Below are 17,000 nucleotides of genomic sequence, written 5' to 3' on the forward strand. Positions count from 1 at the left end.
TCCTGATCGTTTTCTTGGCCAGTTGTCGGAGAAGAGGTTCAACGAACTGTTTGAACGCGCCGCCAAGCTTGTTCTAGAAGAGGGCAAGGTACAGTTTTGGTTGGCGTTGTACTTCCCACCATTGAGCTCACACATCTTTTTCTGTGATCGGAAGACCAAAGCTCAGGTCACAGCAGTCCACTTGAGCAAAGAATGGTCCGCTGTTTTAGAGATGCATGAAGCACCCTCCAGCCTTGTGAAGAAGGTATGTGGCACATAAGTGTACAGCCACCAAGAGAAGATGTTGTTTGACTGAGTCACTGGCGCTCCCAGAAACGTTGGGCTCTGCACAAGCTTCAACTTGACGTGGTACATCAAACTGACAACAGCCAGACCCTGCTCATTCTGTACACTTACCTTGTTTGAGAAACAGCCTGTGACTTCAGCCCTGGAGGAAGCGCAATTCTACATGCCAATCCAGAGACTCTCCATTGTTGGAGGCGTACATGCACTCCTGTTTGCCCTTTTGCCTCACTCGGTCTGTCACTAACAGAGGTGTTTGCTGTTTCAGGCTCAGCTGCCCTCAGAACGAACCAAAGCCCTGCATCAATTCTTACAACAGTTCCTACAATGGAGCGGGCTGAAAGAGCTTGATCTTCATGAAGCCGATCCTGCTCTGGTGCGGGCTCTTCTCAGGAGCATTGCCACTGAGCCCTTAAAGGAGGGTCATCATGCTTTCAAGGTACTTAAACATGTCTCATGTTGGTTGCACTCTTTATTGGGGGCAAGAAATACTCATGCATGCTTCAGAAGCTCGATTTGCGTGGGTTTGAGGTAACTGCAGAAGATGTTGACCTCATCAGGAAGATAGTTCGCTCCAGTAGGACCGAGTTCCTTGACCTGCGCGGTCATGCCATTCCAGGTGACATTGCAGCATTTCTCTCTCGCCACACCCTTGTGGACTCTCTTGGTGTTACGGTACAGCTTGTCTTCTTGGCTGCTATTGGTTGGTGGAATTACTGAACTTGTATCCTTGGCAGACTGCATCAGAACAGGACGCAGTGGTCATTGCTGGACAGGGTGGCAGGCGTCTCAAGGCCCTCTACTTGGATGGGAAATGGATCTCCTCTGCTCGGAAAGCAACATGCCCCTCTTGGTGTGTTGCTTCATTTGTGGTACGCTGCCCTTTATTTGTTTGAAACTGGGTGGAGGCTTAATTGTCTGGTCGCCAATCATGACAGGAGGGGGACCTCTCTGTGACCTCTCCAAGCTTTTGGTGTCCCTCAGTACTCGCGGAGGTATTGCCTTATCGACTGTCCTTTTTGCGTCTTGGTGACACCATTGCTCTCACGCCATTGGTACATGAGCCAAACCCTCTCCAATTTATGCATCAAGGCCTAAACACAAAAGCTTGCTTCGCCCTCCAGGTCCGGCGAGATAAACGTCTCCCAAGTCCTGGTCAGCTAGACCTTGCACCTGCTCCTCCAGACCTGGCGGAAGATCCAACAACACCTCGCCTCCTCGAGTTTCAGCGAAAGGGGACCATCCACTTTCTCATCAAGACCATGTCCGCCATTGGGCTGGAGGACCACCTGGCAGCCAGGTTCTTCTCGAAGGTCTATTGCTGGCTTCCCTCGCATCTAACCGTGCGCGGCCTAGCCCAGGACCTGATCACCGCCGAGTACGATCAGAGGAAGGCTGCCGGCGCACTCACTGGAGGTATGCCATCCCTCTTGTGGGTATTCATCAAGTCTTGTACTTAGTGCTCATCTCCTCTACCAACAGATGACCTTTCAGCGTCGCTCGTGGCCATTGGTTTCCAGCGGGCCGTTGTTGACAGCTTCATCGCAAGGATCAAAGACCGCGAGATCGTGCACCATCAGGGCTTGAGGAACGTCGCGTTCGATCTCATCGACTCCGGCATTCACCATTGGGCTGCCAACTACTACACCCATTCGGACGAGCCCGAAGATGGCGAGACCAAACGGAAAGGGTCGGCTGACTGCGGTGGCCGCGACCTGGGGAACGGTGGCCGAGGCCAGGGCGGTGGCCGAGGCAGCGGCCGAGGTGGTGGCCAGGGCAATGACAGCGACAATGAGGGAAGAAAGAGGAAGAGAACCAATGCCAGGGAGGCGGCGAAGAGGAGGAGGAAGAGGAGGAGGAAGAGGAGGTCATCACCCTCTTCCACGGGACCACGTTCGAGGCTGCGAAGAGCGCCTTCCGCAGAGTCGACCTGCGCCGTGGACGCGAGAACACCGACTTTGCCATCGAGAGAGCGTTCTACCTGGGCAACAACGCTTCGCTGGCACAGAGATGGGCGGATCAAAAAGCTGCCAGCAGGGGGTGGGACCCGGTACCAGCCTACTTGGTCTTCACGGTGAACACAAGGATGCTTGCGAAACACAGGCGGAAGGAGTTCGGCAGAGCTGACGACGAGTGGAAAAAAGTACGTTCTCGCCCACGCAGTCCCTGCCACTGGAACACCTGCTGACCGTTACCCCAGTTTGTCTTCCACAACAGAAAACCTGTGGCGACTGGGCATGGCGCCAATTACGCGGACATGTGTGAAGAAGAGGAGCAGGAAGAGTTCGATTTCGTCATTGGGCCTGCGCTCGCAAACCTCCAACTTACGGCACGCTCCAGACACACCCAGCTTTTTTGTGGCTCACGCCACTAAGCACGCTTTCCCACAGAAATGGGAAGACTGTGAAGAGATGAGCGATGCCAGATACCCCTTCCGCCAGTATGCAGCGCTGACGCCGAGAGCCGTCGACTTTCTCAACCGGTCCCCCTGCAAGGTGCGCACCTTCCTTTCTCTCGCTTGCACTTTGGTTTGGCTTTGACTTGCTAACTTTCAGCCATCAGCTGTGCAAATGGGACACTGGCAAGTGGGTCGTGGTCGCTCAACGGCCGGCGTGATTGAGGGCAGGGCGCTTCTTTTCCTTCCACCATCTCACTCTGTGTATGCTTGTCCTAATTTTCATCAAGCGATTTCTCGCTGTTGTGAGCTGAGCGAGCGCCTTTTCGCGCAACGGCGTCTGTGTGCACGCTTGATCAGCTTCAAAGCATCCACTCCCACGCTGTCGCCCGTGTTGTTGTCTTCACTTCGTCTTCGCAATTTTGGCAAATCATGTACACTGGAGAAAAATAAGGACCGGTCCCGGCCCGGTAAAGGCCTCCAGACCGGTTCCGCACCGGTCGGGCCTTGCCCCAAGACCGGTTTGCGGACTTGGGTTTTTTGCTCGAAGCCGGCGGGCCGGGGCGGTCCGGCACCGGTCAGGCCGCAGGCGCCACCCGGTGGAGATTTACGCACCGGCTTGAGACCGGTGCCGTGGACTTTGGAAAAAGGTCGAAGAACCGGTCCAGACCCGGTGGCGCACACTCGCGTGCTCTCGCACCAGTCTTGACCCAGTGCCCCAGGCATTTTTGAACATAAACTTCTATGTGCTGCGCAAAGTAAAAACATGATCGCCCTCGCCATCGCCGTTGCCTCGCGCACTATGCACTCGACTTGTCCTTCAGAGCTACTCCACTCCATTTTAGTTTTTGGCACGCTCGCCATCGCTCGCCATCACCTCTTGCGCTACTTGCATGACTGGTCCATCTATTCAACTCTTGTGAGAGAGCATCATCAATTAGGGAGGCAAAACGCACTGTCTTCAGATACCCAATGGTGATGCTCTTGCTGAAGCTGCGTGAGTTGATTGGCGGCTTGTCCCAGAAGCAGCAGATACCCTTGCGGTTCTCAACACACCGTGCTGGGGCGTCACCACAGGTAGTGTAGAGTTTGTTGATCGTCCCCATGATGCTGTCATCAAACTTCTCAAGGACCACCCACATTCCAGACGACCCCAAGTTCAAACTTGTGGTACAGGTTTGACAAGGTGCATTCAAAGTGAACCGCAGTCCAATTCCTTGAGTGACTACTGTGATGTGCATGTACAACTGTACAACGCTAGGGGACTATATATAATATATTAATTATAACAATGAAGTGGAAGAGAACAACAAAGTGGAAGAAGGATGTACATTCAGAACCCTGTGTTGCCACCTCAGAGCTCTCATTGGTCTTGGCCTTCTTACATGCTGGCTGTGAACTTGAGCTCTGCTTCCTCACTGTACCTTTTACCTATGACAAACAAAATCTCTTTGAGTAAACACAGCATCACGTCATCCAGATTCACATACCTCCTTTGTGGGCTGGCTTGCTGTTTTGTTCTTATTTTGAGTTGCTTGCTTCTTGGGTGGCCCAATGGGGTTGGAGTGTGGGAATTCACTGAAGAGGGACAGGTGCTCTGTGTGTAGGAGCTGAACTTGCACCTGGTCCAGGACCTGTTCTTGCTCAAGGCCATCAATGTGCTGTTCCATCAAATGATGAGCAAAGTGAGTAAACAACTGAGAAGAAGAAGCAAGTGCAAGCACATACATTGAAAAGGCTGCAGCCCCTCTGTTCTTCCTCTCCAGTGGAAAAAACTGGTACTGGGTGCTAACTTTTGTTCAGTTTTTTCTCAGATATTACTGTGTTGTGGCAATAAATCCTGGAATATTGTTTCACAGATTGGCACAATGAGAAAACTTCGTTTGCATTTGTTTGGGAGCTCACTGAAGTGCTCACATTCCAGGAACAAGACTATGCAAAGGGAATGGCCAAACTTCCTTTAAAAAGGCAGTACAAGAGTTATTTTATTTCACAAAAACCAACATGAAGCCAAACAAGAAGCAGAAGACACACAACAACAAGCAGCCCATCCAATGTTGGCTCTGCAAGCTACATGTTTCTGCCAAGGAGGTGGAGGCAGCTGTTCATTACTTCAATTGTTTGGTGAAGGTCCTGCAGAGGTTCCCTGAGGAGCTAACACACTTGCTCTCTTGTCTACCAAGTCTGCCAACTGTGTTTGCTCCACCACCTGCATTCTCTTCACCAACTGCTGCCACTCCATCAACTGCATTCTCTTTGCTGACCACCACTCTGCTGACTGTCTTCTCTTTGCTGACCACCACTCCACCAACCACCACTCCACCAACTGTCTTCTCTTTGCTGACCACCACTCTGCCAACTGTGTTCTCTTTGCTGACTGCTGCTCTGCTGACTGTCTTCTCTTTGCTGACTGGCACTCTGCCAACCGCATTCTCTTCACCATCTGCCACCACTCTGCTGACCACATTCTCTTCGCCAACTGCCACCACTCTGCTGACTGCATTCTCTTCACCAACTGCCACCACTACGCCAACTGATGCTCTGCCAGCTGCCACACCCCCAAGACATTCCCTGGGTACCTGCTGCATCCCAACAGTTGCACAACTGTCCATGTCATCATCAGCATCAAGAAACCTGGCAGTGGTGAAACATCAGCAACCAAATTTACGTTCTGCAGCATCTGTCACTTCAAGGAAGGAGGAGATACTCTATGAACCTATGAAGGATGGTTGAGCAAGCTCTTGACAGTTTGTGACCCTCTTCAAGGGACCCCACAAACTGTCCACTGCAAGGGCTGCACACCTGTGGCAGCCTGCAGCAGTGATCTGATGCTTGAGGGGGTTGTGAATTCATTCTTCCACTCCCCTGAGTGTTTGCTCCACTTCCTGAGTATGGAAAGCAGAACAGGATGGGAGAAACTAATGAGACAGAAGAGAGGGAAGAAGAGAAAAGAACAAGAAGACTAATAAACACAAACAGTTTGCAGGGTTAGGGGATACCCAATTTGCTGCAGTTGTGGGTCTCTCCACAGTCAGGTTCCTGGAGCTGTGGCACAAACTTTAGGATCAGCTGGAAAACAACAAGAGCAATGGTAGTGGGAAGCATGATGCATGAGGATGTCACAAGCAGCTGGGCACTAAGGACTGTCTTTTTCTTCTCTTTCTATGGTTACACCATTATCTGTGTGAGGAACTATTATCAGTTATCTTTCACATTTCCCAGTCCACTGCTTCCAGTTATCTCCACTCAACACTCAAACTTCTTTCCACATACCTTGAAGCAGCATAGCTTTTATGTTTCCCATCTCACTCCAACCGTCTCCAATGGTCTGTTCAGCTAAATGGCTATTACCTGTCAACAATTGTGGATTGTAATGAACAGGAACACCTGAGCTGTGGCAACAAGCATGAAGCAGTGGCAATATTCAGTGGCAAACAGGGAAGACCTACCTGGACAAAGCTCCTTACATGTTCTCCATATGGTGACATTTACTTCCTCTCTGCATCATACCAGGGCTCAAACAATGATCCAATGGTCTATATGAAAAGAGAGAATCAGATTCATCAGTTCCTCTCCAAGAAAGAAGCTGTTGGTGGAGATGCAGCTTTTGCCTTCATCAATGAGCACCACCCAACACTCACAACCACCCTTGGAAACACAGAGAAAGATAAGGACTTCAACAAGAGGTTTGTACCAATCTGGCTTGTTGTGGAGAATGTATGTGGAGTTCTTGAGCAACGCTGGCCTATTCTGAAGAACACATTTCGCCACAACAAGGCTTGCCACAACGGGGTGTGGTCAGTCTTGGTATCCCTCCACAACTGCGACGTACAGGCAGGACGACTTGTTTTACGTGGCAATGACTTTTGGGAAAGATGGCATACCAACAGCTGAGACCGCCACCAACTGCCTACCGCCACTGGAGAAGACCGCCGACCGCCGACCTCCTACCGCCGACCACCGACCGCCGACTGGAGAAGACCGCCGACCGCTGACTGGAGAAGACCGCTGACCGCCGCCCGCTAACGCCGCTGAAGAAGACAGCAACTGCTGGCCATGCTGACCGCCACCAGAGAAGACCGCCGACCGCTGACTGCCACCCGACAAGACCCAATTAGAACAGACCAGAGAACCACACACACCACTCCAAACACACTCCACCGCACGCACCAGTCCCACGTGGCGAGGGGAGTGAGAGAGAAAGAAAGAGGAGGGTGGCAGTGGTGGTTGTACCCTCGGCTTCACACGAAGACCACCCACCGCCGACCGCTGACCGCCGCCAAGAAGAGAAGACTGTCAGCCGCTGACCGCCAACACTGCTAAAAAAAAGCCTCCGGTTTCGGCTCACTTGCCGCACACTTGGTCCCCACTTCGAAGTGGGCCAGAGCACTTTTGCCGCACTTGGGGTGAGGCGCAAGTGCGAGACAGCGCCTCCCAAGTGAGTGTGCCGGAACTGCAGCCCAGCACTTCGTGGTCACCTGATCAAGGTGAGGCAAAAGTGCGGCAAATGTGAGTGTTGAGCAAGTGCAAGGCCACACTTTGCCAACACATTGGGTGGAGACAAGGGAGATGTTATATTATGGGTGAGAGAACAAGGCATGATTGATGGTTGAGTAATTGGTTGTTGGCTGTTGGTTGGTGGTTGTGGTGGTTGGTGGTTGGGGGTTGGGTCGGCGGTTGGTAGTGGTGGTGGTTGGCGGTTGGCAGTTGGTAGCTGATAGGTCAGTGGTTGGTAACGATAGGTTGGTGGTTGGTAATGTGGTGGTTGGTGGTTGGCAATTGGCAAGTGCTGGTTGGGAATTGATGACCATGCAGCAGTTGGCGGTCGGCGGTCGGCGGTCGGCGGTTGGTGGTTGGTGGTTGGTGGTTGGCGGTCGCCTGTCAGTGGTTGGGGGTCAGTGACAGTTGGCGGCAGTGGGTGATTGGTGATTGGCATTCCTAGATACACACCCATACACACATGAGATTCACACACACATGAGATCAGAACATTGATCAATGAAGTGCAATATTACCCTCAATCAGTTTAAATTGAGCTGAGGTCATTGGAGCCTTCAATGTGCAGATCCACCCCCATCCAGCTGCTCAATATACTTGCACTGCGTTAAATAACACTATTAGGTGCAGCAGGAATAGGTTTGATTGGTAGGTAGGTAGGGAGGGAGGCATGTACCTGTGTTGGTTGGCTTGCTCTGTTGTGGGCTCATGGTCACTGATGAACCATTTCAGTTGGTGGGCAGACTGGTGTGTGGCATCTTTGCTCTGGTGGAGGGTTGTGTTGTGGAGCTCTTCCTCTTTCACTGAGCAACATAACATGATGTGTGAGTTTTTAACACTCAATACCTCAACAATGTTGCAGGAAAGCATGGTGTCTCAATGTGCTCATCACCAACAAAATCCATTTCTTCCCTGTCAACCTCCCTTCTACTCATTCACATGATGGTGTTGTTGTGAGTTAACATGAACATCAACATGACTAAAAAAGTTACCTTCCATTGAGTGATGATTGAAGCTTCTCTATTTCAAACTGGGAGGGACCCAACTGATCTTGTTCTCCTGAAATGCCAGCCACACCAGCAGACCCACATGCAGCAATCAAGATCGCCAAGGTGTGGGTACCTTGGATGAAGTTGGCCCAGTGTCTCCTGTGTGCTGTACTCTTCTCATGCTTGGCCTGTGAGGTGGCCAACATGATGGGTAACTTACACACTACAGCCACCACTTCCCTGGTTCTTGCTGCATGTGGTTGCATTCAAGACAATATTCCTCATCCTCACCATTATGAAGATTGAAGAGCTTGTTAACTGCCTGGTGGCAGCCAGCACATTTAGCAACCTGACGCCTCCCCTGAAACTGTCCAACATGTCAAAAAATGGCTGAATCAATCAATCATTGATTTAAAGATTAACAGCAAATTCTAAACTCAATCAATCACGTTCATCAAGGTGTTTGTACCCTCTCCTGAACAGGTGCATTGTCAGACATTCTTTGGCCAAGTTGAACTCTTGCAAGATTGACTTGGTGTGCCAACTCATGGCAATTTCAGAAAAAACTGTTAAGAAACTCTGGGGAATTGAACTCAAGAAGATGATGGCCCAGTTACTGTTGTTGGTAATGGCCATTGACCAGAGAGTCTGTGCTGTCGAAGGGGGTTTGGAGAAGAGACTTTCTCCAATCAACAACAGTGATGAAGCCCCCAAGACACCTTTGAAACAATCTGACAAGACTGACACAACCTCAAGTTGGAAGCTATGGAATCAACAGATGGTGGGAGCAACACCACAAGCGCCAAGTGGGAGGCTGGAGAGCTTCTTGCACCTGTCTCAAGAGCCAAGATGGGCAGTGGTCAACATCCACAACCTGTCAAGATGAAGATGGGTGGGTCAGGACCCACCATCCAAGCTCAGCGAGGAGAGAGAATGATTGATCTCCTAGTGGACTCTGGAGCCACAGGCTGCTTCAGTAAGCAAGCACTGCTACCTGCCAGAGTGTCAACCTGACTGTGCAAGCAGACATGGACTATGGCCTCTGGGGAGGCACTGAAGGTCCATGGAAGAGCAGACTTGGTGCTGATGATTGGCACTGAAGTCTATTGGCATGAGTTCAACCTGGTTGAGGGACCCTTTGGATATGACACTATCCTGGGATCCAATGTGTTACAACAATTGTGTAGCCTGGCCTGGTCCATCTTGTCAACATCAGCAAGTTGGGCTTGTTTGTCCAGCGCTGCAGTGAGCTGCTCCTCAGACAGGTCTTCAAGAGGATACAGTGCAAACCAGTTCCCTCCTCAACCTCCATCCATCACCTCAACTGGCCTCTCACCAGGTCAAGCACTCCCCTGAACCTCCTTGAGTGGAACAAAGATGTGTTCTGCGTCAAGCTGGAACGCCATGGAGCCAGCAGAACCACAGCCCACCACATCAAGCTGACTGATCCCACACCAATCCAAGCCAAGGCGCGCTGCATGTTGCCCATGGTCCAGTTGAAGATTGACAACAAGGTGGGACAGATGGGGTCAACAGGTGTGTCACACACATTGAACAGTGAGTGGGCTGCCCCAGTCCTCCTTATTGACAAGAAGGATGGAGATGAATGGTTCTGTGTGGACTACTGTGAGCTCAACAAGAAGATGAAGTGGGATTTGTATCCAATGCTGGACATGAATGAGTGCCTTGAGGGCCTGGGGAAGGCCTGATTCTGATTGAAGATGGATTTCTGCAGTGGATTCTGGCAGATCCCTCTCATGCTGGAGGCCTCCAAGATTGCCATGTTTGTTATGTGATGAGGGCTCTACAAGCTGACAGTGATGCCATTCAGGCTCACCAACACTCTGGCTGCATTCCAGCAAGTGATGGACAAGATGATGGGCTCATCCAAGGGAGAGTGGTCGTGGGTACACATGGATGACCTCCTTGTCTACAGCACCACTTTCAACAATCACCTCAAACACCTTGAGGAGACGTTTCAGTGAATTTGAGAGTGAGAACTGTATGTCAAGCTCATGAAGTGCAAATTCGTGAGGGCCAAGATGGAGTATCTTGGCCACATCATCAGCAATGATGGGATCCAGACTGACCTGAAGAAGATCAAGTCAGTGCACAAGGCGAGGCTGCTGAAGAACTGATGGGAGCTGTGGAGCTTCCTCAGGTTGGCCTCATACTACTGGCGTTTCATACACAGCTTCTTACATGTTGCCAGTCCACTGTCCAAGCTCATGAGTGAGCAAGTCAGGTGGAAGTGGATGGTGGAGGAACAGAGTGCATTCAACACACTCAAGGAGGCTCTAGTGAGTGCCCCCATCCTCTGATACCCAGACATTGCGAAACCATTTTGGCTCTGCTGTAACACCAGCCTCTACGCAATCAGGGCATGTCTCAAGCAGACAAGTGACAACCAGAACTGGCATGTCATGGCCTACAGGAGTAAGGCGCTCAACACCACAGAGTGCAAGGGCTACATGATCATGTTCTTCCTGAACAAGTGGAGACACCTGCTGCTAGGAGTGGAGGTGGAGGTCCTATTGGATCGCCATGCTCTCCAATGGCTGTTCAACCAGTGAGACCCCATCAGCAAGATCATGCAGTGGATCATGAAGGTGCAGGAGTTCTTCCCACTGCAGATCATGCACTGAGCTCAGCAAGGGTAGAATAAAAAAATAAGACAACATTTGCAAGTCTCATCTTCACCACACAAGAAAAAGACACAAGTCACAAGACTTTTTTGTTTGGTCTCTTGAATTTTGGGCAACCCTTATGTTTGGTACCACAGTGGTACCAAAAAATAGCAGCAGGTCCAAAGAGAGGGCTCTCCAGAGAGCCAATCACCAAGAATGAGGTTGAGGAAGAGGCACCAGTGTTGGTGGCTGCTGTCCAAGTCAACAAGTTCAAGCAGAACAAGAACACTCTGCTGTCCAACCCCAATTTCAAGTGGATCATCAAGGCCATTGAGGGTGATGACCATGCCATGAGGGGGAAGATGACATGACAATTGGCTCTACTAGACCAAGTCATGATTGATGGTGTCAATGTCTACCAGACCTACTGGCCTACCAAGGGCCAAGGGAAGTTGACCAATGTGTCCACGCAGCTCCAATGGATCATGCCACAAGGGCTATAAGCTGAGCTGCTGGTGCACTACCATGACACACTGAGTGGAGGACATCTCAGGAGAGATAAAGTAGATGGGAAGTTGGTGACCCACTACTGGTGGCCAAGCATGTGGAATGACATCAACAAGTGGGTTCAAGTCTGCCCACAATGCCAGGTGCACTGAGATGAAGCTGGGCCAATGTCAGGACCACTACAGCTGATTTGAACATTGTGACTGTGGGAGAAGGTAGGATTGGACCTGATTGGTCCCCTGCCCAAGATGACCAGAGGCAATGTGTATGCTGTTGTCATGCAGGACCTCTTCTCCAAGTGGCCCAAGGTGATCCTGATTCCTGATGTGACTGTGAAGATGGTTGTGGAGCAATTCTTGACCCCATTGGGAGGTGGGGACCGCCAGAGATGATCATGAGTGATCAAGGACGAGAATTCGTGGCCAAGCTACACCAAGAGCTGGCCAGATGATTGGGCATCAAGAGGAGTTTCTCTACACCCAGTCACCTGCAGATGAACAGCCAAGTCAAGTGCTTCAACCAGACTCTCAAGTCTATGATGGCTTGCTACGCCAACATGAAGCAGGACAACTGGGATGTCTACATGCCACTACTACTGTACATGTATACAGCAGTAGTCTAACATGGAGTGTGTGAAGCCATACTGCAAGAAGCATGGAATTGAGGAGGAGAAATGACAACCCTCCCCTGCCTTGAAGGATGAGGAGTACAAAGTCGAAGCTATCATCAACCATTGTGACTGGAAGACAGGCTGTGAGTACAAGGTGCAATGGGTCAGCTACACTGCATGAGACAACACATGGGTTCACACCAACAACATCCAAGCCAATCAACTCATCCAGGACTACCTCAACAGCCACAAGCTGTGAGGTGGAACTGCAACAGTTCCATCTTAGTCAGGGGGTATGTGGCAGAGCCCAGCTCAGCCACGCCTCAGGGTGTGATCAATATCACACCTGAGGGAAACCCTGAGGGAAATGGGATTTTCCCTGGATTTACCACCAGAGATAACTCTCCTATATTATGTGTTACCAAGGGGTAATAAAGGACTTCTTCTGACACAACAAGGGGAGGACCTCCCTGAGGCCCATCTACTTGAGACCCAGCTGGTCTAATTCCCCTACACTCCTACACTTGCCTCCATCATCTCCTTAATGTTGTGGCAGTACTTGCCCAAGGTTGCACACCCTTGTGCCCATGTTGCCAGTCTGGCCTTCTTTGTTCTTGACAGAGGTACATAGATGCCACTCCCCTGCTGAGCCCACATTACTGCCAAATGACTTAAGAATCCCTTACACAGGATAAGTGCCAGTGTATCAAGAGTGTTGGCCTTCTTTGTGTTGAGGAAGGAGTGTGTCAGGAGGTGGAACAGGGACTTGACACAGTTGTTCATGTTTGTCCACCCTTTATGATTGAGAGTCTGGCTGAGATCATGCCATGCATCAATCCAGTTGGCATGGAGCCAATTCTTGGTGAAGTACTCAAAGAACTGTGGCCCCAATTTAATGTGCAGCAGCTCAAGCTGCTCAGCCCACTTTGCCTCTGTTCATGCACACTGCAACTTCAGGTGAGCAAGGACTTCAACATGATCTGCAGCTGACACTGCAGGATCAACTCAATGGGGGCAAGATTCAGGTGCCAGGCAAGTACCCAGATCAGAAGTTTTTGTTGGAGCAGGACCAGCATGTGTACAGAGTGCTGGTTGAGATTCTTCCCAGGCTGCACAGGATTGTCCTATCAATGTTGGCTCAGGCACTTGTGCAGGCGCACAAGGCACTCATCCTCACTGCTGAGGCCAGGGCTGTGGCGCTCATGGTGGTGGATGCCAAGGGCTGGACCACAGCTTCACTCCTCAGTAGAGGGACTGCTGTGCTGTTCATTATATTAAGGTGGGCGGTGTAGATGAAGGTGGTGTGCAAGTGGGCCAAGGCTAAGGCCTCTTCTTTTCAGTCCAGCTGGAGCTGCAGCCATCAGGAGGGCGCTGGGGACTCATGGACACACTCCAACAGAGATCACTTGCCCCAGAGGATGGGGAAGAGGAGCAAGCAGTCAGTTGTGTGCAACAAGTGCAATGAGTCAGGGCATTATGCCAACTGTTGCCCCAACAAGAAGCCCAGGGCAAGGAAGAAGCCCAGGGCCTCCTCCAAGTGAGTGGCCCACCAAGTACTGGGTTGGATCCAGTGGGGACTGCCACTGGTGCTGCTTGGGGATCTGGATGAGGATGGGCAGCAGCTCCCCTTCACCAAGGAACAGCTGGCCTGGCTGTGCATGGAGCTTGTGCAGCTGGTGGCAACCAGTACTGTGTGCTTCATGGGGTTGGGCAACTGACCAGAGGGCATGTGGCTGATCTTGCTGGTCTTCCTTGTTCCCAAGAGAGGCCCAAAGCTGTGGAGGCTGGTGATTGACAAGTGCCAGCTCAACCTTGCTCTTCCAATGGTTTGGTGCAAGTTCAAGTCCATTATCACCCTGGCACAGCTGGTGGGTTGCAACTGGTGGGCTGTGACTTTTGACCTGGCCCAGGGCAACCACCATGTGGCAATGCACCTGGACGCCTGCCCATGGATGGGCTTCTGGATTAAGGGCAGGATTTCTACTGATATGAAGTCCTGCCTTTTGGTCTCAAGTGGTTGCCATGGGTCTTCACCAAGATTGTTTGGGTGATGGTCTGCTGGTGGCGCTCACAGGACATCAACAACTTCTGTGTGATGGCAGCAACACACAAGGAGCTGCTCCAGACTTGTGACCAGGTCATTGCCCTGACCCTTGCACACCTGGGTTGGGTGTGCAAGGAGACAAAGGGCCAGTGGGAGCCAAGGTCTTGGGACTGCTGCTCAATCTTTGTCAAGGTTGTCTCCTGATCCCTGAGCAGAAGATCCTACACACTGTTAAGTGCTGCCAGGTCCAGCTGGGCAGCATCTCACTTGCCAAGTGCTGGCCAGGATTGTGGGCTACCTCATGTCTCTCACTTGGGCGGCCCCTAGTCCAGCTCTACCTGCACTCTTCCTTCACTGTGCTGGGGTGTGCCCACAACCACACTACTTTATTATATATCTGATAACCTTACCAATCACAAACAAGACACAAGATCATCCAATACTATGTTAGTGTGGGGAAAAAATCATTAAATAACAGTAAAACCACAACACTAAAGATAGACACCAATAATGACTCTATGTGGGGAAAATGCCTTTTTTTTCCTATTGGTCCCTCCATCTAGGTGTGAGGACTTGTGTTTTTCAGCCCTCAGGGGCTGGTCTGTGGCTGGGCTGCCTGTGGGTTGGGGCTGGTGGTGTGTTTGGCCACTGGTTGCAGACCAGTGGCGAGGACTTGGTTGGCAGGACCAGCCCTCACCTGGAGTTGCAAACTTCAATTGATGTGACAAATAAACAACAAGTCTGATAACATATGTACATGACCATCACATGGTTCCTGCTAATTGTGCACTCCAAATGATGGCAACACAGTGATGGACCTGTCAATGCTGGTGAGCTTCATCCACACAACTTGTCCTGCTGTTAAATGATCATGAGACAAGACATGAAGAAGAAGCATGGTATACAAGTATCTGGGGAGGTACCTTCTTGATTGTGTCCTTGCTAAGTTGGTGGCCAGGGTGCAGCTCAAGCACCTTGGCGCAGAAGCCCTCCTTGAAGTTCCTGCTCAACTTGCTATCTGTTCCACCATACCTGTAGTGGAGCAGCTCTGCATGCTCTTTGTGGGCAGTGATGACTGACAGCTTTGAGATCTTGGGCTTTGAATCCACCTTCTCTCTAATTCACCCCAACTCCTTGCAAAGCATGCTCTTAAAGTACTTGTTGTGCAACGCCCTGAGCTTTGCATTGAGAAGGCTGCAATCCACTACAAAACAATAAAATGTTAAATAGAAATGATACTGTGAATGAGCAGAATGTACAGTGCATGCTGTTGTAGGAGTGACTGACATGCTCTCTTTCTTCTTCAGTGCTGTTTTACATGCAATTTATGAGTCTTTACAACAAAATTAAAATGCAATGTTGCAAAGTGCTGCTTGCTGTTGAGCTGCTGGACACTGAATTTGCCTTACATTGCCCTAATGAAGATTAGATTTTTGAGAGATTTGTAGAATTTAAAACAATGTAATTGAGATATGAAGTGTACAGCTTGCCATGGCAATGAATGTTGTAATTGTATTCAACTTCTTGTCTGATCTTGTTGGTTGAAGGTGCTTGTGCTACTTGACCCAACATGGTGGGGAGAAGCCTGGAAGAATATCCCTTAGTAAACAATACGAAAAATCGATTTTTATCGATTTTTAAAATAATTAATAATCATTTTTCGCTTCTTCTGGTTGGCTGTTGGTGATGTGGCACCACAGGGGAGGTGTTGGAGTGGTTTGTTTTAGTCTTGATTTACAAATCAATCAGCACCTGCCTTGCATCTGTCCAAAACTGAATGGCATGAATTGAAACACAATTTTTTTTTGAAACAGTTTTGAAACTGCTCCTGTCATGTGGTAGGGATTTTTTACTGTTTCCTGAACTCAATGCACAGCATCAGCTCCTAGCACCCCTGCGCAGGTATTCAACCATGCCCTTTTTTCGTTGCATATGTGTACACAATGAAATATATCACTTACTCTCAAAATCAACAGCAGCCAGCCCTCCACAACCCCTCACTTGGAACCATTGCACAAGAGAAAGCAGCAAGATCATGAGGATACTGACACCCATGCCCACAGACTCAGCAGTGCCCACAACAACTGCCACAAGCACAGCCATGGATCACAATAGCACTTGTGATGATGTTGGTCTTGGATTCATTTGGTTGTGCAGAAGCTCCATTGATGTGGTAGCTGAAGTTGGCATGAAGTGGAGTAGCATGAAGGGGAGTGTAGTTGAGAATGCTTTGCGCTTTGGTGCTGGAGGTGTAGGCAGTAAGGACAAGCTGATAGAAGACATGACCTATTGTTGGATTGAAGGTATAGGACTTGTTCACTTGACCAATGAAGATGGTGTAGAGGCCTGTATGAGTATTGCATACATGTACACAATGAGTTGTCAGCATATTTCTAAGAAGGAGTAAGCTGTGGAAGGGGTAATGAAGAGCAATAAGTCATTGTGTACATGTACATGATGGAATGTACCATTGTGTTGGACCCCACTGGCGCTCTTGGAGTGGATGTTGGGGATGCTCTCTGAGATGAGACGCAGAAGCTGCCAGGGGCTATTCTCATTGGCAAGGAGGTTGAGAAGAGCCACCATTTCCAACACATTGGTCATTAGGACGGCAGCAAAGCAGTCTGTGTGGTGAGACAGGTTAGTAATCAAACACATGAGCCTTGATTCAGAGAGCAATGTGGGTTGGTGTAACCCATCAGTGCTAGTATGGGGCCATGTTGACCATGGCAATGGGCGTCCTCTACAGCATGGCCCTGTTCAAGGTGCGCCAGCAGATGAACAACAACAAGGAGGGCGTATAGTCAGAGGCCATTGTCAAGCAGATCCCAGTGGTGAGTAGATGCATCAATGGAGATGTTGCACAGGACAATGTCAACTAGCTTGGGATTTGTGCAAGTGACCTGGAGCTGTTCAATGCACTTGCAGAGGTCCTTCTGGTTGGATCTGGTCTCATCATGTGTTCTTGCTGGTTCAAAAGGTTCTTCTGCTGAGTTGGTGGATTTCCTCTTCCCTTGAGCCTTCACTTTACATTTCTCCTTTTCTTTAG

The 17,000-nt window shown here is 50.2% G+C and overlaps 3 protein-coding genes across 3 annotated transcripts; 2 read left to right on the top strand and 1 right to left on the bottom strand.

Annotated features, from left to right (window-relative positions):
- Positions 1 to 1,544: 1,544 nt before the first annotated feature.
- On the top strand, positions 1,545 to 2,898 carry ACA1_231120 (uncharacterized protein; the record flags this gene model as incomplete). Its single annotated transcript, XM_004346570.1, has 5 exons — positions 1,545 to 1,698; positions 1,765 to 2,046; positions 2,079 to 2,425; positions 2,673 to 2,777; positions 2,845 to 2,898. 5 exons carry the CDS (start codon positions 1,545 to 1,547, stop codon positions 2,896 to 2,898), a joined length of 942 nt encoding a protein of 313 aa, XP_004346620.1.
- Positions 2,899 to 10,178: 7,280 nt separating this feature from the next.
- On the top strand, positions 10,179 to 10,736 carry ACA1_231130 (uncharacterized protein; the record flags this gene model as incomplete). Its single annotated transcript, XM_004346571.1, has 2 exons — positions 10,179 to 10,271; positions 10,560 to 10,736. The coding sequence occupies 2 exons, from the start codon at positions 10,179 to 10,181 to the stop codon at positions 10,734 to 10,736; spliced, it is 270 nt and encodes an 89-aa protein (XP_004346621.1).
- A 5,280-nt stretch (positions 10,737 to 16,016) lies between these two features.
- ACA1_231140 (uncharacterized protein) lies at positions 16,017 to 16,537 on the bottom strand (the record flags this gene model as incomplete). The annotated part of the gene is made up of 2 exons (XM_004346572.1): positions 16,017 to 16,297; positions 16,420 to 16,537. 2 exons carry the CDS (start codon positions 16,535 to 16,537, stop codon positions 16,017 to 16,019), a joined length of 399 nt encoding a protein of 132 aa, XP_004346622.1.
- Positions 16,538 to 17,000: the final 463 nt, after the last annotated feature.

The sequence above is a fragment of the Acanthamoeba castellanii genome, assembly GCF_000313135.1.
Source record: "Acanthamoeba castellanii str. Neff unplaced genomic scaffold scf7180000084761, whole genome shotgun sequence".
In the NCBI taxonomy this organism is placed as follows: Eukaryota; Discosea; order Longamoebia; family Acanthamoebidae; genus Acanthamoeba; species Acanthamoeba castellanii.